At 42.1% G+C, this 25,549-nt stretch overlaps 2 protein-coding genes across 2 annotated transcripts; one reads left to right on the top strand and one right to left on the bottom strand.

Moving 5' to 3' along the window:
• Window positions 1-918: 918 nt before the first annotated feature.
• On the top strand, window positions 919-6,453 carry ap2s1 (adaptor related protein complex 2 subunit sigma 1). The gene is made up of 5 exons (XM_084559149.1): window positions 919-1,080; window positions 1,660-1,809; window positions 2,203-2,316; window positions 4,393-4,452; window positions 4,989-6,453. The coding sequence occupies exons 1-5, from the start codon at window positions 1,078-1,080 to the stop codon at window positions 5,088-5,090; spliced, it is 429 nt and encodes a 142-aa protein (XP_084415275.1). The 5' UTR covers window positions 919-1,077; the 3' UTR covers window positions 5,091-6,453.
• Window positions 6,454-7,089: 636 nt separating this feature from the next.
• On the bottom strand, window positions 7,090-17,012 carry rab4b (RAB4B, member RAS oncogene family). Its single transcript, XM_084558973.1, has 8 exons — window positions 16,794-17,012; window positions 13,694-13,774; window positions 12,815-12,929; window positions 12,521-12,583; window positions 10,636-10,790; window positions 10,454-10,549; window positions 9,510-9,682; window positions 7,090-9,416 (listed from the first exon to the last, which is right to left on the bottom strand). Exons 1-7 carry the CDS (start codon window positions 16,807-16,809, stop codon window positions 9,567-9,569), a joined length of 642 nt encoding a protein of 213 aa, XP_084415099.1. The 5' UTR covers window positions 16,810-17,012; the 3' UTR covers window positions 7,090-9,416; window positions 9,510-9,566.
• Between the last annotated feature and the right edge of the window lie 8,537 nt (window positions 17,013-25,549).

Below are 25,549 nucleotides of genomic sequence, written 5' to 3' on the forward strand. Positions count from 1 at the left end.
AAACTGTTGTTTCTTTAGCTATTCAATTATGACACACAAAGCTATTCAGTCTTTATACTGTATATCACCACAGTAGCTGCAGACCAGTATCAATACACATCTGAAAGCAAGAAAAACTCCACACTTTATGTTTACTCACTGTTTGGTTTTCCCTTTCATGTTATTTTTATTTTTTTTTCTCTAACCCACCTCGACCGTCTCTGCATTTGCAGCTGAAATATTTCTGGGTCCCAAGGGCAAGCACATTCCTCCACTCACAGTTGTGCAATCCCTGACAATCACAGTTCCCCCATCCCCCTCTGACTCCCTAAACGCCCAGAACACTCAGAGGCAAGCTGTCCAAACTGTCTGGGCAATGTTCTGCGGTGAACTGGCTGCCCTGCCAGACCAGTAAACAAACTCTGAGCCCTGACTCTGCAGAAAACAACCACAAGTAATCTAAATATATATTGCCACCTTTTCATTCTGCAAAAAATATTAAAATAATCTGTGTGACACACAGATTACACAACCACACACAGTAAATTATTAAGATGTGGTTTATTTAAAAACCAAGATGGCATCTATTTGTATGGTAAACATACTTGAGTTTTAGATTTTTTTTTACAATACTTAAATAGAGACTATATTATTATTAAATTGGTGGACATTTTCAGTGGCACGTTTTTTTTTTTTTTTTTAAATGTTTGTTAACATTGTAACTACACACAAAAAAGAAAGACAAGCTGAAAAAGACCCCAAAACCTGCAAAAAAATAAAAAAATAATAATAAATAAATAAATAAATAACACTAACGGCTTCTCATGTGACCCAAAGCGCGACTTAACAACTGACGTTGCCGTGAGACGCTGGTCATTGTAGTTCTGTATCGTATTCCATAGGTTCGAAATATGGCAGCAAAAACTACATTCCCTATCATGCAACGTAACTTGGCGTAGTTTTACGCTTCCGGTTAGCCTGGGGAAGATAGCGGACGAGCGGTCGAGAAAGTACCGATGTATTAATGTAAAGTCAGTGTATATTTGCTCAGGAACGTGCTATTCTGGAGCATCTAAGGTCCATATTTAGGAGACGAAAATGGTAAATATGTCACAAATTAACATTGTTCTGTTTTCTTCTCATGCTAGTAGCATACTACCTCCGGTAGGCTAGCATTTGAGAGTTAGCCAGATAACCTCTTCATTCAGTCAGTAGCAAACGTTAGCTAGCTGTTAGGCCAAAGATGTGAAGTCACGATATTTTCCCCACATATATTAAGTACATCTCAGCTGAAATAATTCGCATGACAATAATTCTGACTTTGTCGAGAACCTGCACAATTATGTCGTGAAAATAAATGGGTGTGGTTTAGCGTAAGCTCTTTTACGTGAGCTAAGCTAATGCTACTAGTATTTATCTAGTTATAACTGTAGACAGTTACAATATACAATTACTATGGGTTAACATTAAGAACTGGTGGTTAGATTATAAACTGGAGACAGGAGTAGCCATTAAAGTAATGAGAGATACTAGTAAGTAGTTAATCTGTGAATCCTGTGTGTCTCAAAATGTTGGTCTGTCTGAAATTATTTGAATGTAGACATCAAGGACATGTGTCTTTGTAGACTATAGTATTGCTGCTGCAACGCTAATCTTTTTATTTTTTTGTGTATCCCAAAGATCCGCTTTATCCTCATCCAGAACCGAGCAGGGAAGACACGATTGGCCAAATGGTATATGCAGTTTGACGATGATGAAAAGCAGAAGTTGATCGAGGAAGTGCATGCTGTGGTTACTGTCAGGGATGCCAAGCACACCAACTTCGTGGAGGTATGGGATTATTGGTATCATATGTATGCATGCGTGGTTTATATGGTTGTCGTTTTTTTTTTTTTTTACATGTGGTTCTGTGACATGCCCCTACTTAAACTTTGTATAATGATTGAAGTCACACTGTTTAAAATCAATGTCATGTCTAGTTCACTGTACACATTACAAGCATTTTCAACGAGCACATAAAAATCAAAAGTAATTTGGAAAAAGTATAACCCCAAAGAAGTAAAAAAAAAACATTGTCTACTGAGTAGCTTTACTATGTATTTTGCTTCAGAGTTATTAGAAATGTTCTGGGTGTGCCTGGGAGCTTCAGCCCTGTTTATGCTTCTGCTGTTGTCATAATATGTGAGACTAGTCGTTAAAAGGGATTTATTTGTGTTCTCACAGTTCAGGAACTTCAAGATCATCTACCGGCGTTACGCTGGCCTGTACTTCTGTATTTGTGTGGACGTGACTGATAATAACCTGGCATACCTCGAGGGAATCCACAACTTTGTAGAGGTAATTAGAACGCACAACACATGACATATAGACGCAGTAAGTGAACTATGATGATTTAGTTCTCATGGTCTGACTGTTTTCAGGAATGTCTCTTCAGAATTTACCCTCTGTCTTGCCTAAATATCAAACCAGCAGCATTCTCGTGGGAAGCAAGGACTCGAGTAAAATTATTCAAGTTTATGGGCGACATATAAAGGAGTATCCACGTTAACCGTGTGATGCCGCAGTGTTATCTAAATCACCGTAATAAATGTCAAGTTCTGTCCTGAGCAAAATATATGGATTATTACTTTGTTATTTGCGAGGACAACAAATGAGCGACAGTGTAAACATTTAGCATGACATTCTTGTTTCAGAATAAATGACAAAACACGCTTCCCATGCCGTCACTCTTATTTTACAGGCCTGGGTGTGTCAGTGGTGACAGGAGTCAGTGTTAGCTCATGCAAGGTCAAGTGATGCTGGAAATAAGCCCTCAGCAATAAAATAAATTGATCGCTTATTACAAACAGGGTTTGATAGTGACTGACTGCGCAGATACTGGAACACTGCATTGGCCAGCAACAGCCTGCTACTTGTATAACATATAATGATAACAGTTGTTACACAGTAGTAGCGTTAGCATACTTACCTCTTGCCAGTGTCCATGTTGCCCCATTAGGTGCTTCTGCAGCCAAACAGCTGGCTCAAGTAAGTGAGTAGTTAGTTATGATTACTTTATTGAGGCTTTATTGCTGAAATAAACATTCATAAGAAACAAACGAACTCAGGATGATATGTGATGGAGGTTGTGGTTCATATTTTGATCCATTTTTAAAAGTGTGAACAGAGTTATGACTCAGTTTGCTGAGGTAACGACAGACGTGCATGTGACGGTGTGTTCTTGATAAAAACAAAAAACAAAAAAAAATAAAACGAGCGCTTTAGGAGGTGCAATGTGACCTGGAACACCGGGACACGTCAACCTGCATTGATCTTTTCTCTTGTCTTAATTTGTCCTTGGCATAACGGCAGTGTGTCATTGCCTGACACAGTAGTACGCGCTGTTGTCGTTTGTGTCTCTGACAAAGTAACAACATACATCCTTGAATAAAAAAAAGTCACACTTGTACAAGTTTTTTTCTAAAGAAGTTAATAATCTGATTAGATGTTGAAGTGCTTTGCTGCTCTTTGAATTATAACCTACATTTTGGAATAAGTAGCTGAATGCACAGTGTTACAAAAAATATGCTGTAGACTTGTAGACTAAAATGATTGCATATGGGTGGTTAGTAAGTTATCGTATTAGCTGATTTAACCAGGGACTTAATTAGCATACGATGGATTTTATGTGGACACATTAAACAGCTGCAGTGTGGCCAATTATATTCAGTTCTTAAATCAAATAGTAGCAACTGAAATAGCGAGCTTAAGGTACAATCTGGTGTTTGGTTTAGGCTTAGACAAACAGTAGACCATTTTCGGTCCAGGGCGCTCAGGAGTGAAGGTCACTTCATCTAATGTTTGACTATGAAGGAATTCATGTAAGTGCATTTATAAAATGTGCTTCACCGTCCTAATTTCTATCTTGTAAGCTTGTTATTGTCCACAAAACAGCAGATGTTTGTTTTTTTTAGTTTTTTTTAAATGGCTGTTACAGTCCCAGCTCTCACGTTGGGATAAACCGAGCTGAACTGCTCATCAGCTCACAGTTGGATTTGCTCAGCGTCTGGTTTTAACATTCACGGTAGCAAATTGTTAACAAAGGGTCAGTAATACTGTGCTGTACTTTGTAAATGACACTGTGTTTAAAACGGTCCCTTGCGGAAACAAGATGTGACCAGAATCGCATTAACTTCAATCTGGCGTATTTCTGACAGATGTCCTTGGAGTAGAAATCATCTTATTACATGGCTGTTAAATGGATGCATTCGCTACCACGGTGTCATTCTGTGCATTGCGCATTTTGTCACAAATTCCTCACATAAAGCTTTATAATTGCCGTGTATCTTTGTGTTGTTTAAGTAGATTATTTAATTATTTCATGTCTGCTATGTGATCGAATTAAACCCTCGCGTTTTGTACTCTTCCTCAAAGGTGCTGAATGAGTATTTTCACAACGTGTGTGAACTGGACCTTGTGTTCAACTTCTACAAGGTAAGGACTTATAAAGAGATTATTTTTAAGTGATTTTATAATTAACTTCAACAAAGGAGGACAAAAGTCAGATGATAAAATGTTATCAACGTGCCATGGCAACTGGTATAATATTCACTGCTAGAACAGTTATTCAGTGAAAATAAATTAAATAATTCTAGTGGGTGTTATACTTATCATAATACGAATCTGCTGGTAGTCCTTTTGCTCACGTCTGACAACTCATAACCAGAAACTGACACACTGGAGGAAAAACCAAAAGTATATCTTGAGCTCAGTTACCTGCTTTATTCAGGCGTGCTGAAAGAAAACTGATTTATCCTGTCACATCTGTCAAGTTAAATCCTGCTTGCTTTTAGGCTTTTAGTCATCCACCAGTTATGTTTACAGTTAAGTAACAAAGAAGGGGAGTTTTGCAACACTGATTACAGGCTAGTGCTATTTGTCCTGCATTGTCCTAATCCTCTCGGTTTCCTTTCATCACACTGTTGGACCGCCTCTCGTCTGATTCACCGTCTGTGCGTCTGTGTTTCAAGGTGTACACGGTGGTGGATGAGATGTTCCTGGCAGGAGAAATCAGGGAGACCAGTCAGACCAAGGTCCTCAAACAGCTCCTCATGCTCCAGTCGCTTGAGTAGATAATGAGCAACCATCTGTCCAGCCTGTCCACTTTGTCTGCCGCCCTGGCTCGCAACCTCCTCCTTGTTTTTAACATCACTCTGGAAAGAATCCCCCCCTATCGTTTTCCTGCTTCTACAGAGCCACCACTTTAGGAGAACTTCAGGATGTGGGGGCTGGTTTAGAAGATAAATAACACAATGTTGTTTACGCGCAAGTTCAACTAACCTGTTTATCATATATGTTGCAATAGTCTGTAGCCCTCCTCCTGCTGAGGGTGTCATCTCGTATAAAGGCTATACAGTACATTCCACATGTTAACATTTCATACGTTGACTAAGCTACGGTCAACTTTATATCTTTATTTCCCAAAGCCAGAGGCTGCAGAAATTAGAAGTTATTTCATATAGTAACCTGTTAGTGATTATATCTATGCAGTGTGACACTGCTCTGTCCTGCCCTCCTCCTCCTCCTCCTCCTCTCATTTACCTAAACATGTATTTAATGGCACTAATTTAACTAACGAGCACCACAGAAGAAAGAGGCCGCCGACAGTGATTCATGTGCAGCGAGAATTTCTGTAAATCCACATAAAGACCGGCCCTGGAGGAGTTATGGTATTCATCAGGACCATTGTGATTTATCTACGGATCACAGTACAAGCAAACCACAAGTCAAAAGCCCTTTAGAACAATTGACCCGTTCATAATTAAATGGAGAGTACTCAGATTGAGTGCCATTTTGACGGTGGTGCTACGCCAACCTGTACTGTGTCAGACATCCTCACGGCTGATGATGATAAACAGTGTGGTTTACATTAGATCGTTTGCTTGCTCTTCTGGAGCTGTAATGATTTTCATTGCATCTAAAATCATCCAGATCATTTGAGGCGGCTCGTTACGTCAAGTGGTGCTCGTCGGTCACTCTTAAAACACTCAAACAGCTCAGATGGAACCAGACCCGGACGCGGAAAGTGTGTTTAACATAAAGCAGTGATGTGACGTTTGCTTTGTATGCTATGGTGTGTACATACAGTGAATCCTGTGTTGAATATTGTGAAATTAACACATTCGTTACAAGCTCATGAAGTCTGACAAACACACCTATTTCATGTCCCTTTTACTGGATTTAAATGTTTGAGATTGTCCTGCTCTTTGATTTGAATAATATCCAGTCACAAAGGTGGTTTCACATGTCGTTGAACTTTTGTATTTCATTTTTTTCTTTTTTAAATGATTAACCAATGGTGAAATATGTACCGCTCCCCTTCTGGTCCACATGTGAGTTTGTTGATGGAAGATGTGTGTATTGATGTCTCCAGTTCAACTTCCTACATCATAAAGTCCCATTTTGTGTAAATAATAAACAGATTACATGATACAACCATTTCTGCCTTTCACTCAGTCAAAATCCAATTTTTATTTAACTATCCACTGATTTCTCAATCTTTATAACCATGTAATTATAAAACGATATGAAGGGAATTACGCTATAAAGGAAAAATACACGACCCTAAGCTTTTTCTGTCCAGTGTTTTAGCACCATCTAGTGGCAGGACAACCCGCTGTCCCGCAGTAAATTATTCAGCATGGTTATGAGGTCATTCTGACAGCCTGTCTAGGATCAATAAATCAGTCAATATATCCACTCCAGCTACATTAAACCACTCTAGCTGTTGCCCCATCGACCCGAGAGCATAAATCCAGACAATTGGACACGGAGGGCATTTACTCTTCATCATACGAGTCCTCCGATATCCTAACCTCAACCCGACTACCTTTGGGAGAAATGACCCGACTGAAGGATGGCGGACGAGGCAAATGAATCACGGACGTACGCTAGATTCCATTGTTAAATTTCAAGGTCCAATACGTCGGCTGGCTATAAACCTGCTGCGTAAATGCCTCTCGCAGGACAGCGTGAGATTTACTATTAGATGATGCACTTTAACAGACTCAAATTGAGTCTTTTTTACAGAGGCCTAATGATATGAACATTAACATCCAGGAGACAAAGGTATTAACTGAAAAACAAGCAGTTTACTGGGAATTGCATAATCATTACAATCAATGAGCAACACTCACCCTCAATAGACAATAGACAAATCTTATTTACAAGGATGGGTTACTTGAGATGTACAGTAGTATTTAGGATGGGTATATAACATTGGTTACTAAGCAACAACTGAGTTGGATTGCGCTCATCACGACTGAATAAGTGAGAGTGATGATCATATGGCTATTCTGATGATTGCTTATCAATGAACTGTACAGTAAATACTTTACAGATGGGTGCAAGCGAAAGGGATTCACCAGGGCCCAGATGGCGACCTGTAAATATGCGTGATCAGAGCTGCCGCTGAACGGCGACGTCAACATCCTGTTACAGCGAGCAACAAACAAATCTGTCAGCAGGAGTTTCGCATCACCGCTGCATCCGTGCAAAGACACAGCAGAAACAAGGAAGTCAGCTTAAGTCGTCTCAGTTGTTATTTAGTAAGAAATGATTAACATCTACAGTTGAAATCTTTATTACAGTATACAGTTCAAGTAAAACAAAATGTACAATTCTATAGTTACAGCGTATATAAACAAAAAAAACAATTAAAATAAGTCTAACGTAAAAGTGCACTTGCAGAAGGAGGACGAATTATCACAATGCAAATATTTTATGAAAGCAGCATGTTTTGACCATCTGTCTCTTGAGATCCTATACCAGCTCTTCCATCTTTCTCCCTTCGCTGCGCTGGCTCGTTAGGCTTAAACACATATGGTTCGTCTCGGGAGGACATATGCTAACGTCTGATGACGGCGACTTTGGGAAATAAGTTTGCCCGGCTGTTCGTTTTCATCTCCTCTCCTCAGCTGGGTCGGTGCGACCTGCTCTCTCAGTGATTCAGGCACGAACTGCGCCGTCGACTCACCAGCAGGGCGGGAAGCCGAATTTTTCCTCCTCGGAGCACCGCAAAACATGCCGTCAGTGTTACGAGCAAAGAGGAAACCACGTCTTAGTGGAAATTCCCTCTTTCACTCTGGGGGGAATACAGGGTCTGCTCTAAAACATCTGGGTTCGGCTCTGAAAAAACTCTGCGGCATTACAGCAGAGCACGTTTTTTATTTTTATTTTTTTGGTGCCTAACAAAGACAATCCTGACTTTTGCTAAAGATGCTCTTACAACCTGGAAGGATGTCAAAAAGGAACTGAGTGGGAGGATCGAATGTTTCCTAAACACAACGCCGAGGCATAACCAGCTGTGGTTTTCTGTGACGTCCCTTGTACAGTATGTGCATCTAGGGCAGCGTGACTCAAAAACGAGGTCAGAGGAAAACAAAAAAACAAGCCAGGCAGGAGGAGTTGAAAACAGTGTGGGATTGATGACTCTTTTCTAATCTTTCGCCGTAAATAGGACCAGAGACACATGGGCGTAAACATGGTGTAAATCTGATAAAGCTTAATCTACAGGACCTTTGGATGAAATAAAGAGAAACACTTCTCTTCTTTGTGCTTTAATCGGGACCCACAGGCTTTCCTATGTGGTGGTAGAGTGATTCCCTTTGACAGCTTGGACACATGGCGGCTCTTTATATTTACTAAGGCCGATGCTCAATGTAGGACTCAATATAATACCTTTAGGAGTGATTAAAAGTCCTGGTCTTTACAAATGGGCCAAAGTAAATCCTCTGATTAGCGATTTTCCTTTTTAAATCAAATTAGAAGTACTACTTGACAATAACTTTGGAAGGATTAGCACTGCATCTGGTATAAATCTCAATAACAGTAGGTTCAATGCAAAATTTCTTATAAGAGGACACACTTAAAGACGGTTTGCCACTTCACTATCAAAGACAGGATGAATTTATGACCAAACGATCAAGGAGTGTCTTTATCAAGGCTCAAACTCAAACGATGAATAATTTTGGGCAAGGGTGGGTGAAAAACGCGCGCAGATATATTTAAAAATAATAATATCACGAGAATAATAATTTACAAACAATGATGTGCAAACGCAGAAAGCCTTTTTTGGGGTCATTAAAACCAGAATGATAAAAACAAAGCTCAGAAATAAAACAACAGCGGGGCGGCCCACACAAACCCCCCCCCCCCCCCGACTTCTCCTTGTCTGGTAAGTAACTGAGACGTAGGTTTCTCTTCTTCATGATCCCATAATGTTCACACTGCGGGGTTGTTCTGTCCAGATGCGGGGACAAAACGGACCCCTCAGGTTCAGAAGTGGACTCTTACCGGAGGTCAGGGGTCGCAGTGATCTCCACGACTACTCATCGAGGTGATCCAGGGTGTGTGAGAGTGCGGGGAGGAGGGTCGCACACACCAAAAAACACCTGGAGCTGAGAAGAAAGCAAAGACGGGGACGTTAGCAATTTAATTATTAAGTCATTTATTTAACAGCGTCTCAGTTTCAGCTCGAGTTTGGTACTGACCTGTAGGGGGCGCCCTGTCTGTGTGGGCCTGTGGGCTAAGGTGAGGGTCGGGGCCCCCTAGCAATTACACTGCTGCTTATTTTGCGTTGTGGTGCCTCTCGGCTGTCGCAGCTGCCTCAGGGAAGCATCTCCATACTGGATACCTGAACCCATCCTCTCTGGGTCCAACTCGCCTTCAAAGAGAAGAGAGAAATGTCACCTCTGAGTTCATATGAGCTCTATTACAGGCAGGACCTTACGGCTTTATAATCGTGACATAATTCAAAATGTTTGGAAAAGTTGAAACTCGGCGTATGTGAAAATTCTCAGTCATCCAGATCATCCGGTTGAACTTGTTTGAGATATTTCACCTCTAACCCAAGTGGCCATGCTCCGTGTTTGCATAGTGTTTTGAAAGTCAAATCGGAGTGTCTAATTTGTCACTCCTGTTGTAGGAGTTTGAAAGCTTGTACAGGATAAACTGCTGTGCATTTGATTTTAAAACACTTTTGGAACTTGAGTTTTGAAAGGGCAAAAGTTAAGCAGATACACATTTGCACTCGCATTGCACTGCTGCTTCAGAGATGACTTTTAGACTTTAGAGCCCTGGTTTGAAACTCAACCAGAGCTGAAGGTCTGGAAAAAAAAAAAAAAACAGACAAAGCCGAGATCCTGGAGGCGGAGACATTTGCATTAATCTACTAGTTACTATTTGTTAAAGTTGTATTTGCTGGATTAGGCTGGACTAGCAGACAGCTGTGCCAGTGCCTTCAAGGCTTCAAACCTTATCTTGCTAAACCTATTTTTAAATTACATTCAAGCTTTCTAACGACATTAGATCACTCCTGTAGATCTTTATGCAATCAAGCAGCACAGCTCTTATAAAAACATTCAAACGTCTGCACGCTCTAACTCAAACACCCGACTCAGACACACCTCTTTAACAAACCAAAAACAAAGCGTACCTGACTCTATCTTGTTGAGGATGGTGCGAGCGCATTTCAGGAAGCCCTCCTCGACATTTTCACCCGTGAGGGCGCTCGTCTCTAGAAACATCAGCTCTGCGCAGGCGATTAGAAAGAGAGGAACATTAAGAGACGAATTCAGACTCGAAATGTGCAGCGGCTATCAATTTAACGTCGGTCACCGTTCTCCTGAGCGAAGCGCGAGGCCTCCAGGAAGGTCACCTCCCTGTCCGCGTCCAGGTCCTTCTTGTTGCCGCACAGGATTATAACAATGTTGGGGCTCGCCAGTGTCCGTGCGTCTGTCAGCCAGTTGGTCAGAGCATTGTACGTCTCTCGACTGTAACACAAGACGGGACAGTTTAGTGTTCGCCCTTAACTTTAACACGCTGAGCTCAATTGACCCGCCGATAAAGTAGCACAAAGAGAATTGCACGCTCAGCCAAAGCTAGTGTCTGGAGTACTCACTACTTTTTATGGTAAATAATATCTTTACATTTAATTACACACTATTCAGAACAAGTATGCCTTCTGAAACAGAGAGTACAAGCTTCACTATTCAGTGCACAACAATAGTCTTGCTAGAATATGCAGCAGTCTGCTGGACACTGACAAAGGAGTCAAAGAACTTTCATGGAAAACTTATTTTGCATTGAAGCCGCTGGTTACCAAGGAGACGGGGCTGTGGTGTCCGTGGTAACATGAGCCCGGCGAGCTGAGCAGAAGGGTGTAGGTCTGCGCGGTGATGTTAAACAGCTGCCTTTTACAAACAGCCACAGAATGACCTAAGTAACTCCTCATGTGGACGCTGATGGACTCGGGCGCAGCATGCTGCACATAACCCCCATGGATCAGGCATAACATTATGACTACCTTTCCAATATTGTGAAGGTCTCCCTTGTGCCTACAAAACAGTTCTGACTCATCACAGTGTCTGGCAACAGAATCCTGTTAGTGGGGGCCTTTGGGTCCTATGGGTTGAGCGGAGGGGGCTGTGTAGATTAGGCTTGTTCCAGTGCATCCCACAGATCAGTTTGGGATCTTGTGAATTTGGAGGCCAGGTCAACACCTTGTGCTGTTGTGCATGTTTTTTTTTGAGTTGTTCCTAAACTGTTTTTGCGTGTGTGTCTGTGTCAGGCTGCTGCCATCAAGGAGTGTCATTGCTATGGGGTGGGGGTGCCTGGTCTGGTCTAGGTGGGTGCTACATGTCTAAGTAACATCCACACAAATGCCAGATCCAAAAGTTTCCCAGCGGAATACTGCATTGTCACAAGATGCTCAATGTTATTCACTTCTCCCGTCAGTGGTTTTAATGTTGTGGCTGATCAGTGTATACCTTCCCTCAGCCACCTTAAATGTCCATCTTTCTGCCGACCCTTTTACCTTTAAAAACTGATAAATGACTCCATCACCCACTCACTCTCTTACATTTTCTCCCCCCTGTAGTTTTCTCTCTGCACTCTCCTTGTTTTTACCTGCGGTGACACTTTCCGTGATGGACCTGTGCTGCCGCCTGCCAGAGGATGCCTCTATATTACAGCTCCTGCCACTCTGCACTCCGCCTCCTCCACAAAAGCCCATACATTCTTACAAACACAAACTGTATTAAATTCCTGTCTCTCTCCATTTCGGCATTCACTCACTCTCAATTTCACATCCCCTCTGTCACAGACCAGAGCTTATGAAACACAGGTCTGCGAGAGGGTTCCGGTCTTCATATCTCGTATTATCTACATGTTTTGTCATCAAACTGCATAATTTTCAGAGGTGGTATGGAAGCTATATAACAGCTATAGGCTGTTACGCAACACAGACCGCATAGAGGTAAAAAAATAAAGCAAGTAAAATGGAATATCATTCACAGTTAGGCTGCACGCATCAGTAAACATCAATTTCAAGTGCAGCCAGATATCAATGTCACCGCTTCCTCTGACTATGACGTGGCATATTTTCTGACAGTTTTTAAGGATTATTTAGCCTTTTAATGAAAACAAAAACATTATAGACTTGAATTATGGGTAAATGTTCAGTCTGTTACATAAATGTACTGTCGCGGTTTCAGTGTTTTACCTGGTGATATCATAGACGAGGAGCGCTCCAGCTGCTCCTCTGTAGTAGCTGCGTGTCACAGAACTGCAGAGGGAAGGCAGAAATCTTGATTAGAATGTAACGTTCACAGTATCAGTAAAATTTGACTGGAGAAGGTGATAGACTGCTTTTAACTAATATCAGTCAGGTACTCTTTACATCACTTGTAGCTAACATGAAACTGTGACGTCTCCATGCACCAGTGTGGTTAACTGTTTGACGCTGCGTGCATTTCTAGAAAGACTGCCAAACCCTTAATGGTAGGAAATCTTGTACCGGAAACGCTCCTGCCCAGCTGTGTCCCAGATCTGCAGTTTGACCGTCTTTCCACCGACGTTGACCACCCTGGAACCAAACTCCACGCCAATGGTGTGGTTGGAGTCCTGTTTGACTGCAACGGGAACAGAGAGAGGAAAGTGAAACAGGGGAAGCTGACGGCGGCACAGCTCTTGGAGTAATGAGACTAGGCTTTTATTTTTTACAAAATGAGGAAAGGTATGCACATAATGGAGACGTTGGTGTGCTGCTGCTTCTATAAAGGTTTTAGTTATGAACCATCCTCTGAACTTACTGGCTAATTTATTTACCTACTAGCTTACTTATCAAGGTCTTCGCAGTTGTGATTCTTGATGGTCAAACAATGTGCTATAAAGTGCACATTAAATTACAGTACTTCTACAGCCCTGTAATAAATCCTGGCTCTGATTTTGTTTTGCTGATAGAGTCAGTGACGTAGATTTAACTCTGTCTTTGAAGACTAGGTTAGCCAAGGTGTTTTCTTGGACTGTATAATACAGAGACGGGTCACTTCTAACTATAATAAATGACAAAACTTCACAATTTTCCAAGGAGTATGTATTTTCTTTTTAGGTCATGTTTGTGCGGGGCAGTCTGAGCCAGAGAACCGCGGTGTTGCGTTACATTTATCTGGCTCAATAATTACCTACTGTAAATGTCAGGAATCTGGATAGGCACATAATTCATCGCAATGATTGTAGTTTGATTACACACAGCAGTTAATGAATAACTTTCTCAAGAGGAACGTATGGGTCATTTCAGCGCAAACAGAAATGACATCAACTGCAATAATTTCATGCACATGTGGATTTGTCTGTGTATTTATACAATTAGGAGTTCTGCAAATCTCAGACTTACACTTGTTCTCAATGAACTGGTGGAGGAGGCAGGATTTCCCTGCCCCAGCGCTGCCAATCACCAGGAACTTGAACAGGAAGTCTAGAAGCAGAGGAGAGGAGGTACAGATCAACGCCGTGGCGACATCAAAGGAGAATCTACTTCACTTCCATCCTCAGAGACAATCCTCAGATTTCCTCCTAATCCCATTGAGCTACTACTTTCACAGTATCCACCAAACCCAAATTAGCCGCCTAATCACAAAGCCTTGCACGCTATACGTGCCACTTACAACTCTAATTTAATGTGTGTCTAAAGCCTTGAAGACGCACCAGCACTTAATAAAACATGTCATCAGAGCAAAGCTGAAGCTTTAGAGCTATTAAACATAGCAGCTTTGCAAAGGGATTGAATGACCAGTCAGCTGGATGTGCAGATGTTGTTGTGGAGAGCGGGCCTTCGCTCAGGAGAGCACAACCCAACCCACACATATGATCCAGGGAGACTCAGGGCCCCCGACGTGCGAGGCCATCCACAGGACAGACAGCCTTTTGTGTGCTATGAAAAGCAGATTGTGCCGTGGGACTTTACACACATATGCCGTGCTCCAGTTTTATAGACTAGATGCACGAGATATGAAACAAATAACTGAGGATGTGAAAACCGTGGGCACATGTCAGTGAGCTGTGTTGAACTGGCAATGACGGGTCTCTCTAGAAAAAGACATTTACCTGTTTGCTTAAAGGGAAATAAACAACGAGTGGGACAGTAAGAGGACAAATAAATTTAGAAGCGATGCTGCTGAGACGGCGAGAGCAAACAAGGACTGCAAAGTAAATCCTTCCTCCAGAGAGCCAGCTTCAGTTGGAATTTGGAGACGGTGCGCACTTTCGGTTTAAGATTAATCGCAGGCTCTGTAGGCAAGAAGTGCTGGCCGGGCCAATGATTAGCGATTGCTGTTGATACAGGTGAACATCCTGTGAATATTCAGCTCCACGCAAGGTCAACAGAAACAGTAGTTTAGAAAAAAGAGAGACGGTATGACGAGACGGTGATCTTTATTCCTGTGTGACATTTAAACTCATTATGCCAGTGCTCTTGGAGCCACCTTCATCGGCCGAGACACACACAAACACACACACACACACGGCACAGCGCGGCGCGGCCGGCTCAGTTTATGGTGCACCATTGTTTGTTGAAGCGGGTGTTTCCTCAGACAACACAAGCTAGAGGTCAAATTCACAGCAACAAAGCGTCAACGGCGAAGCGAAGGTGTCTACGGTGCTCCTCTGCAACAGCCGTCGGCGCCGCATCTCAGCCGCACGTCGTCAGTGATCTTGACAGCAGGACCGACAGAATCAAAGGCTAATAGCTCTGTTGGTTTTAAAAGCCTGCCTCAGCTTTTCAGCGTCTTGCCAGGCATCATATATATATTCCCATCGGATATCTGCGTACAACAATCAAGCTGTCAATACGTCAAAGCGATGGGGGAAGTGGCACGCAGCGCTGCCCTCTCAACAGCAGCAGCTTTCAGGCTATTGTATTCTTTACACATCAATATTAAATAACCCCCCGAGGGAACTGAACAACACTGTTATCGGCCTTCACTTACACCGTGACAACACACTCAGGACCAGATCTACCTAGGTATTATATCTGACGTGTCCTCCCATTTCCTGACAACTAGATAGTAGGACAGGGCTTTTGGACTTGATGTTACAAGAGATGTTTGTCTTTCTCCATCTGCGGTGGAGACAGGGAAACTGCAGCTCAAGGTATGAAGGAAAATATGGAAACTGGAGAGTTATAGAGTATGATATGATGAGCATTTTTAAAAAAAAAAAAAAAATTTTATAGAGCAAGCAACTGATTAAACATTTTAGACAAATACAGTAAAACTGCACTCCTGTATGTATTGTCAGGAGCAATTTGGACTAAAGAAATAGGTTAACACTATCACCAATATCTGCTTTCAGTCTAATTTAACATTATTCTGCTCCCAACACATTTAAAAACCACCACAACACGCCTAACTGTTTTCATATAAACCACATCTGTGACCATTTCACATATATGTTTTTTTTGCCAAGTCTCACCGGCGTCCAGAAGAGACCGGGTCAGAAATCAATAAAAAGGCTATTACAGCTGCCATTAGCGCGGGCACTTTTACATATATATGTAATGCCCTCCTGGATTATGTTTCATACGAGCAATGAGGGAGACGGGGTACAAGCAGAAACAGATGGCGAGTGTGTGTCTGAGAGTGCAACAGGAGAGGATGATGGCTTTCAAAACAATCGGGTCTCTGGTGTCAGGCCCACTGTGGCCCCTGATACTATCAGCTGGTAATGAATTCATGCAGAGTTCAGCAATTCATTTCTGTGTGGAGCCATGGTGGTCAAAGTGTGATGTGCTCACACAGACAGGTGCAGGCATGCTTCCCCTGTCAGCTCTGACTTGTGATCTCGATTGTCTGAATAGCAGAAGTGGGTTTGCTTTGATTCGGGAGGGGAACAGATGTGGTAAACTGGTGACACAGTTAGCAGCTGCAGCTCTACAGGTAACAGACTCATGATCAACCGCATACATCCAACTTCCTCCTAGGGGCCTTGTGGCCGACTTCACCCTCCTCACAAGTGAAGGCACACGGCACTTAAAAGTCTGATTGAATGCAACAACATTTTAGCACACAGGGTCCACACACTCGGCTTGAATTTCCAACAAGCTCGGGTTACCTCGGCGTCTGCAAGCTCGTCCATCGTGTATCGACATGCTGCGTTTTTTTTTACAAAGTTTGTACAACTTGTCTCGCCATCTGTTTGCTGGTGTAACTGGCCGCTTAGCCGAGCCCCGTGCTCCGCCATCACAGGACGGAGGTGTCAGGTCAACACACACACACGACGCGCTCAAACGACGCCGGCTCGTCTGAATGAAATGTCAACAGTGAATGCTAATTATCAACCCACAGGCAGGATGAGGTGGCGAGCTAGCCCGCTAGCCGCTAAACTTGAGCTAATCGCGTAGCTAGCTGCCTAGCAAAGACTCAAGTCTGTCTCATCAGACCACAGAGCATGTATATGTAACAGCTAGCAAGCAGGAAATTGCAGCCTGCGAAACATACCGTATGTCTCAGACATGTTGACCCTCGCTGTATGAAGGACTCAACGGGACCTTTTTACTGTTCTTTTTGGTGTTGTGACAGCTGTGCGCTCGCTGGGTTTCACACCTCTCGGGGGTGTTTATCTACGATGCTAGAGGTTTCCTTGATCCCTTCCTAGCTGCCTTTGCTCCGACGCAACCAAATACGGCAGCTGCGTGCTACGTCATGCGCACTCTTGTAGCGTTGCGTTCGCGTGTCACTCGCCATGTTGGAGTTTAGAAAGAGAATATATGAATGAATTCGACAAATGCGCTGAAGATATATCATGATTTCATTTCATAACCAAGATGTAATTAAATATGGCATCTCTTTTTTGTTACACTCGACTACTGAGAGCCTGGAAAGTGCACGAATTGTATTTCAAGATCAGATAGAGAGTTCGTTCCTGTATACATATCTTAATTTAATTATTTGTCAAAAATATGCTATTGTTTATTTATAAATTAAACTGAAGATATTAAAAAAAAAATAATCTGTTTGTACTTCATCTTCTCTTTAATCTTTTTATTATTTCACTTAAATTTGCTTCAAGTAGCCTTGAGTATAAAAAATCTAATTTTCTTTTAGAGAACGTAAAGGCAGCATTAAATGACGATTACCGTTCTCACTACCTTAGACCATTGACTGTATATACTAGCCTTAGACCTATATACTCTCAAACCCACTTTTTAATCCAGAAAGTAAAAGGTGAATCAATATATATTAATTAGACCTGACTGATTATTCTATCGTCTAAAACTAGGCATTACTGATTCAAACGTATTTTGGGTTATATGTCTGTAAGAGCATTGGCACGCCACAAGATGGCAGACAGAGACAAGTTGAGTTTTCTAAAGGAAGCAAAATGTGATGGAACCTGGTTCAACGGCACAGCCAGTAATGAGACTTCAGCATGACATGACTAGTGTTAACATGAAGTTAACTCCAGTACATTTAGTCTTCATATTTCATTAATTATGTTCTCTTACAAATTTTATGATGTTGTGCCATCACCTCAGATGCCTGGAAACTCATTACACACCGTGCATGTGCTAACCTCAGCACCCTGGCCAGAAACCTGTACATAAATATGTCATGTCAAAAGCTGCTTGTGGTAAAGGGAGTTATGCATAAATGTGGCGTCTCTGGCGAGCAGAACACTGCATTCCAGTGGAAATAATTGCCGAAAGCAATGACTTTTGAGGTTTTGGATGGGCGAAGAATAGCCGTTTTCTTGTTATTTGCTCGATCATTCATCACCTTACCATATTTAGCATATACATACACAAAGACAACATCACAAAGAGCCCAGGGTGCGGAGTGCAGGACCGCCCAAGGGCAACAGGTGATAAATTACAGAGCCTTCCACTCTGCTACTATCTCTCCAAGTTCCTCCCTGCCTTTGTTCTTCCTTGGCAGATCCACTCATCCTCCCCGGCCTTGTTAAAAGCTCTTTTCACTAAGATTAAAGACAGAAGGAAACACAAGGCTCAGCGTCGTGTGGGGGCACGGATGTTTTCCTAAGGTGGGCTACAAGAAAGGCTCAAAGGTGTGCAGCAGGCTGAAAGCAAAGAGGGAGGGTTTTGCTTCCGTTAGGTGCTCTGCTTTTCTTTGTGGCGCTCGTTGTGTCTGTTTGTCTTGTTTTCTTTCTTGTCCTCTTGTCCGTTGCAGGTCTTGTCATTAGGTATTTGTTTGGACTGCAGGGCAAACAGTGTCTGCGTGTGGGTTGTTTGGACAGTTTTGACCTTGGACTCTTCAGTCACTAACAATATAGATTAACAGCAAAGAGGACCATGAGGGGAGCTGGAAGACAGAAAAACAGTTTCAATCCAAGATCAAAAAATAAATAAATAAATGTTTTTCTGATGAGCGCATTAGGGAACCCCCTCATAAGCCACACAACATTTACAATGTTTACAGCAAACAATGAGTCATTTTCCAGAGGACAATTTGAGTGAAGCACTTCTTGAGACAGGTGAGCTCTGTGGTTGGCTGGCATCACTGTAAATATAGGTGTTTGTCACATCATGAGTCACGGCCTATACAGTAAAACAGAGGGGTCCGTGACGACCTGCTGTTTTATGCACAGAATCAAAGGCATGGCGGCTATGAAGTCAGGGCTATTAAGGCACAAGGTGGTGTAAACAGATGAAAGGTGTGAGTGCAATAATGAGCTGAAACATGCACAGGAATTCTGCGAAGGCAGAAAGTATTCACTGACGGACTTCACCCATAGAGGCACTGTGGCCGCAGCGCTATCACAGCTCTGAAAGCCAAGAGTTAAAGACACAACAGGCGGCCATGTGTGTTAGAGAAGAGAACGAACAGTACGGCTCTGATTCAGATTGAGGGGGTGTATTTATGTGCATACCTATACTACACAGTAGCACTTGTGCAACTATTTGTTTGCACACCAGGGCATCCGCATCAGTTCCTACTTCACCATGTTTTTCTCTGCGCTGCCTCAAGTCAGTATACCAATAGTAGGTGGCCACATGAGTGGAAACCCCAGGGTATTTGGGTTACTGTAAGCAAGGAGAGGGGAGCGACTCATTAACAAAAGCAAGCTGCAGTCTTTGAAATGAGCGAGAAGAAAAAGAGAGCGTATCTTGAAGTCATCCTGTGGGTTACACATGAAAGAAAACAGACGGGTATGTCATACATATCAAGTTCCTTTATTCATACTCCATGTCTCATCATTGTCCCATTATGAAAAGGGATGTACCGTAAAGTAGTAGCTCCCCTACATTCAGCTACAAATAAACTACGGCCTTTTCGGTTTAACTTAAAAATAAGACAACAGTGAGGTGTAACATAACATACTGATAACATGCATTATGTGGCAATAAAACACCTCTGTAAGTCCACAGTCACTATTAAAAATGATCTAAATGCTGACAGACAGCCACAAAATCAACTGTATACACGTATTTTTGTATTATTGTGGTTTTCGGCATGTTTTCATGAATAATTCAATCCCAAAAAGTCTATAAAAAGACTTAGCCTATAATAAGTCTGTTTCATGTGAATATGACATGCTAAACTTCTTTAAGACCACAGCAGACAGAGCGCCGTGGTGATCTAAAATAGATTGGAGCACAACCTGCCCGGCGACCCAGTGATCCTTTGGTTTTCACTTGGCAGCGAAACACAGTCATTTTTACTTACAGTTGCTCCATGGGTGTTTTATTATTGAAGCCCTGTTTAAAACAAGACTCAAAAGTCATTATGAAATAGTTTTTGATTGCTGCATTGATTTGATTCCTCCTGTCTATAATGACTGTGGAGATGTACCCTCAAAATACTATTTCAGTGTATGGGATGCTGGACAAAACGTCCTATTTCTGTGTAAAAATGCACCCCGTAGTTTAATCGTATTGCAATTTACACCACCTCTTTGCCCAGCTATTGAAAGGGGAAGTTTTAGGAGGATTTTGCCCCCATCACTTACACCGAAGCCTCTGTTTTCATGACCTGCATAGACAGGAGGAAGGACTCCAGCAGCCATCATCTGTTTTAATGCACATTTGGACATGTCTGTAATGTATTAAGATGGATTTGAAAGAAAAAAAAATGTGCATCTGTCCTCTAAGTCTGTCTTCAATCCACTTATTGTAAGTGGCCTGTAGGTGGTCATGAAGAGGTACCGAGGCCAACCGGTTCAAAAATAAAAGGAGAAAGCTTGTTTAAGAAAACCCACGTCTGTTGGGTTCTTTTTAAGTTTTCAAAGGTCCTTTCAGTCTTTTGATCGCCAGTGAGCAGTTTGATTATAATTGCTTCAACCTTTTTGGTATAATTGTGTTGTCAGGCATAAATGTGCACTTTATGCTGAAAGCAGTCTTTAAAAAGAAAAATAAAAAGAAGAAAAATGTTGTTGTTGGTTGCAAGCACAGATTTCGTTACCTGGGCTAACTGAATGCTGGCTGGTGTTTGTGTGCTTGGCCATTTTACTAATCAATCATCATCAAATGTCTCCTGAGCTTGTCGGCTTAAGATGCCAAATATCAACTCTGTACATTCAGAGTTTACTTACTACACTAAATCTATTCCACATGGGTTGGGCTGACCAAACTAAGGATTTACGACATTTTTTAAAAATCAGAGTTAAGAAATATAACAAAAAATTAAATCATTTAAGAGCATGCTGCTGTAAGAAATGCATGAATTGATACATTTCTGAAATACACCAAGTCAGTTGAGTTCACATTAAAACGTTTAAAGAGTCGTTTATTTGATTTCAGTCATTTTGAGGTTGTTGGCCTCTTGAACTGTTTCTAAAATTTGTCCACTCTATTTATATCAGTGGGTTAGGTTCAAATCAGTATTGCTTTGCAGTGAGGCTAGTTGCAGAGGAGATGTGGTCAGCGGAGGTCGAGGGTTAAGAACACGGACAGGATCGGTTGTGTTAGTGGGAAAGAATCTTGCAGACCTCTCCAGTGGCAGATCACTATCTAAACCCCAGCGGCGTCCTCCATACATCTTCTCCCATCACTGTGCAACCTTAGCTCTCTTCACCTCGACACCACTAATTCTTTCCTCCTTCCGCTTTTCACACAGTCACAACCACGGCCTGGAGGAAGAGGTCGGGAGCCAAGTGTTGTTTATGGTCAGGTGTTTTGGAGCAGGCAGGAAGGTCTCCTGTTTGTTTTTAGGAGACGAAAATAGTGGGTTTTTGGATATAAGACACATTTTTAGATTTCTCCATTTGGCTGGAAGGTTAAAAAAACTCAATTTTCCTAAATGTCATTTTGAGATTTCCCAGCCAAATCAGACCCAATAAGTTGCATGTGAGACAGCAGCATCAGTATTTGGACTAATACAGTGAGTTTTTTCTGATTGTTGGTGAGTATTTAGTGCCTGAAAATCACCACTGAGATCTAATGCTAATGGATATTATGGCAATGCTGCTTTGCATTGCACTTGTAATAATTCTTCTCCCCCCGCACAGATAGATCAATAAAACAAGACAGCGTAGATGTACATTAACAATACGTTCTTAGTGGGCGTAAATAACCTTTTGCAGATAAATAGCTGCATTTCAAGTTACAATTTGCATCAGCACGTTAAATCACATACAACACTATCTTTGCTTGTACTTACTGACAGAATATAGTTAACAACACCAATAGGGTCAACACTGAATGATGCTTTTGTTTAATATATCATTAGCTAAAAGATTTAAATGGATTCTTCGTGCGTATCAATTCAATTCAGTTCAATTGGAGGAAATGGGTGTTGGTTAGTGGTTAATCAACTAAACAATAAAATAAATGAATCAATTCTTTGTAGCAGCCTGTAACATTTTCTTAGCTTTTTAAGATGTAGTATTTTTCCAAAAACTTCACTCCATATCTGGAGAAAAGCTGCATTTATTAAAATACGACCCAAATGTAAAAGAATGAGCATTGTAGAAGAAGATCTTGAGATACAATTCTTCTTTTCATTCTGGGGGAGGGAAGGGGAACAATGAAGAAGAGTGAATGGAGCGTGCATCCTGAGAGGAGACAATGCACCACTGTTTTCCTCAGCATGGCACAGCTACAGGTTTCTTGTTGTTCAAAACATGCATTCTCTTCAACGTGAAATTGTTGTTTGCACGTGCTGCATCAGTCGGTCGTGTCAAAGCTCGGAATCGCAAGCCAAGAAGTTGCTGGGGAAAGACATTACCACATGATATTCCAATTAGCGACATGTCCCGATGTGTTCTTGGTCTTGGCCCCATCAAACTAATCAATCACAATCGCAAGTGTGCACGCCTGCTGGATGTAACTTGTTAAGGAATCTCTGCATGATGTCATCCGCAACGTGTGGAATTCATACATATCTGCTGTGGAGATCGTCTTTCAGATCCCCCGGGGTAAGAAAGTGCGAGGGCAGCCAGAGGTGGCACATCTCCTCGCTGCCGAGGCTGGTTGTCAGTGCTCACTTGCTTTTCCACTCCAAATAAGAAGAACTCATATTTCTTCATTTGGGGGTGTTGTGCAGATGTGATTGTCAGACCATCTCTCAACACGCACTTAGCAGAAACGACCCCTCCAGAAAACATCAAGCCTTTCTCGAAACATGCCAGACTGCACGTAGACAAAAGGCAGAGGCTTGCTGGGAAGAAAAAGGCTCCTTTACATTGTGTCTCAGTTTGCACAGTGGAGGGAGGAAATCCCTGCTACCCACAAAGCCTCATTAGATCTTTCCCTCCAAAATAGGTTTTTAGTATCTTTGTAGAGCAAAACAAACTCAAAGACATTACAGACTAATTATCACTTGCCTATTCTGTGCGTTTGATGTCGCCCTTTCCTTTCCTGCCTTGCTTTCTTAGCCACAACCATCCATCTCAAAGGTTATCTCTCATGTTCTCACAGAGGCGTAGAGGCTCATATAGCTCCCTCGGGCAAAAACATATACCTCTCTATCTTTCATTTTCCTGTCAAAAAGCTTGAGAATTTATCCTTTCCATATAATCCCATAATTATTTGAATCTCACACTTTGATATGTAAAGACAAACTACATTACATTTTCTCCTATGGTTGGCTGTTATATTTATAAAGAAAATACAGATGTCTGCACAAATCCCCGCCTGGAGGCATAATTATGAAGTGAATTCAAATCATTATACATCTAAATGGTGTGGTGTGTTGCTAAAACAAAACCCAAACAGAAGTTGATGGAAAACCCAGGAACAACGGGGCAACGCAATCTAGGTCAGTTGAAGTTATAGCTAAGAAAATCCAAAAAGTGTGCATGTGCACAGGAGCCCCCCTGTCCATAAGTCACAGTTATTCATTTGTGCGCTCTTGCAAGTTCGTGCATGCCCTCGGCCTGCCCCGCAGCAATGTGTCATTGAGAGAAAGCAGTCGCCCGAAGGAGGATGATGTCAGGGGCCGTGATGGATGACATCACTGACCGCAACACCCATGTGTCCACAAATCAAAGAGATGTCTGTGCACATCCTCCTCTCAAGAGGGCCTAATAATCTGACTGGAACCGCTCGCCACAGAAATGTTTTTCATTTCAATTCTGAACCAGGTCACAGATAATATGGTGAACACAGACACCCTGCTATTTTTGTAACGGTTCAAAATGATTAAATCTTTCCCGACATGCAAAGAAAAGTTTCAACAGCGAAACGAAACAAGGGCTGGACAAGCGAAATCAAATGCTTATTCCAGCTTTTTAAATGTGAGGATTTGCTGCTTTCAATTGGATTTTAAGCTGATGTTCAGATAAAGCATGCAATTCCAAGACATGACTTTCTCCACTTGGGGCTTTCGGTGAATATTTCCATTCATTTTAAGGATTAAACAATAAATAGATTCAATACTTGATTTAATAAAACCAATCATCAGTAGCTCTGAATGTAATAAATGTATCTGCTTAAAAGAGCTACCATCAGAAGCATGAACCTGCTAATGTGTCCTAATTCTACCCCACAAAATCTCCCTCCCTACTTGTAACAGGAGAGAGGGTCATTGACCTCAGTAGGTGGGTTAATCTATGGCCAGTGGGGACACCCAAAGCCCCAGGTGTGCAACACCTGCGCTTTGGTCGGACCGCTTGTGCAGGTGAGTGTGTGGCTCACCCTCATCCTCTCCCCCCACCGCACCGCCCTCCCTTTTAAGCTCCTCTAATTGTGTTCTCATCCCACATCCCCTCAAAAAGCTCCAAACACAATCCTAGCCCCGCCTCGCGCTGCCGCTCTCTTTATTCTGCTCTTTTCTTTTCATGCAGGGGAATTTGTACCGTGTCAGTGTGTAGCTGGCGTATGATAGATTGCAGGACACTCAGTCACTTCTCAAACGACCTTTCAAGTGAACAGATGTTGGAATACAATGAAGCGTGGGTCTATAAACTGTGCAAAAGTCAATGCATCACTCATACAGCGTACTATCCATCTATCTATCTACTCATCACAGTGCAAATGTTACATATGATCGACATTTATAATGATAAATGACACATTTGTTGGCAGACGCGAGCATTCATTAATGCTGCTGTATGTGTTTTTCAACATTCATCTCTTTTTAGCTCTGTTTTTGGTCTCCACCGTGTTTAAGATTCTGCATACTCCATTAAGGTCACCAGCTAGCTGTGAAATGCGTTGGTCTGCAAATAGTGAGTAAGAGTTGTAAGAGAATTTATTTTGACTCAACACCTTAATTCGAATCATCTACATAACAGTGCGCCCTGCTGATTTTAGTTAGTTTAGTTAGTTTTGATGTGCTATAGCAGCCGTGATTGAGATTTCACTCTGGGACGGTCTAAACAGAGCGATGTGCATAATTGCATATTTCAGCATTCCGCCGTCAGCCAAGGATAAAAACATCTTATTGTGGCGCGGCGGTGATGACAAGTTTGCCTTGTGAGTTTGAAGAAGTCCAGCTGCAGCTCTGTCCCTGCTTCCTCCCACTTGTCATTACTTTCCACCTCAAATCACGGGGTATGCGCAAACAAAACTGGCTCTCGTTTCCAGTAGGAGTGTGCCTCTGCGTGTTTGCTTTAAACCACCTTTTCATCAACTCCTCTCAGCCTCATGTCCCCCACTGCAAACATTAGCCACAGACCTGTCACCTTGGCTTAATTAAAAATGGGTAAACTTGGCTAAACTGTTCCACCCCTACATCGCCATTCTCTAGAATAATTTGGCTCATTTCCTTGAAGGGTCAGGGCTGACATGTGTGCCTTAAAAGGACTCTCAATTAATATAGTTAAACCTTGGTCCAACAGTGGGTCCTTAAGAGGT

This window comes from Chelon labrosus, assembly GCF_963514085.1.
Source record: "Chelon labrosus genome assembly, chromosome: 13".
Lineage (NCBI taxonomy): Eukaryota > Metazoa > Chordata > Actinopteri > Mugiliformes > Mugilidae > Chelon > Chelon labrosus.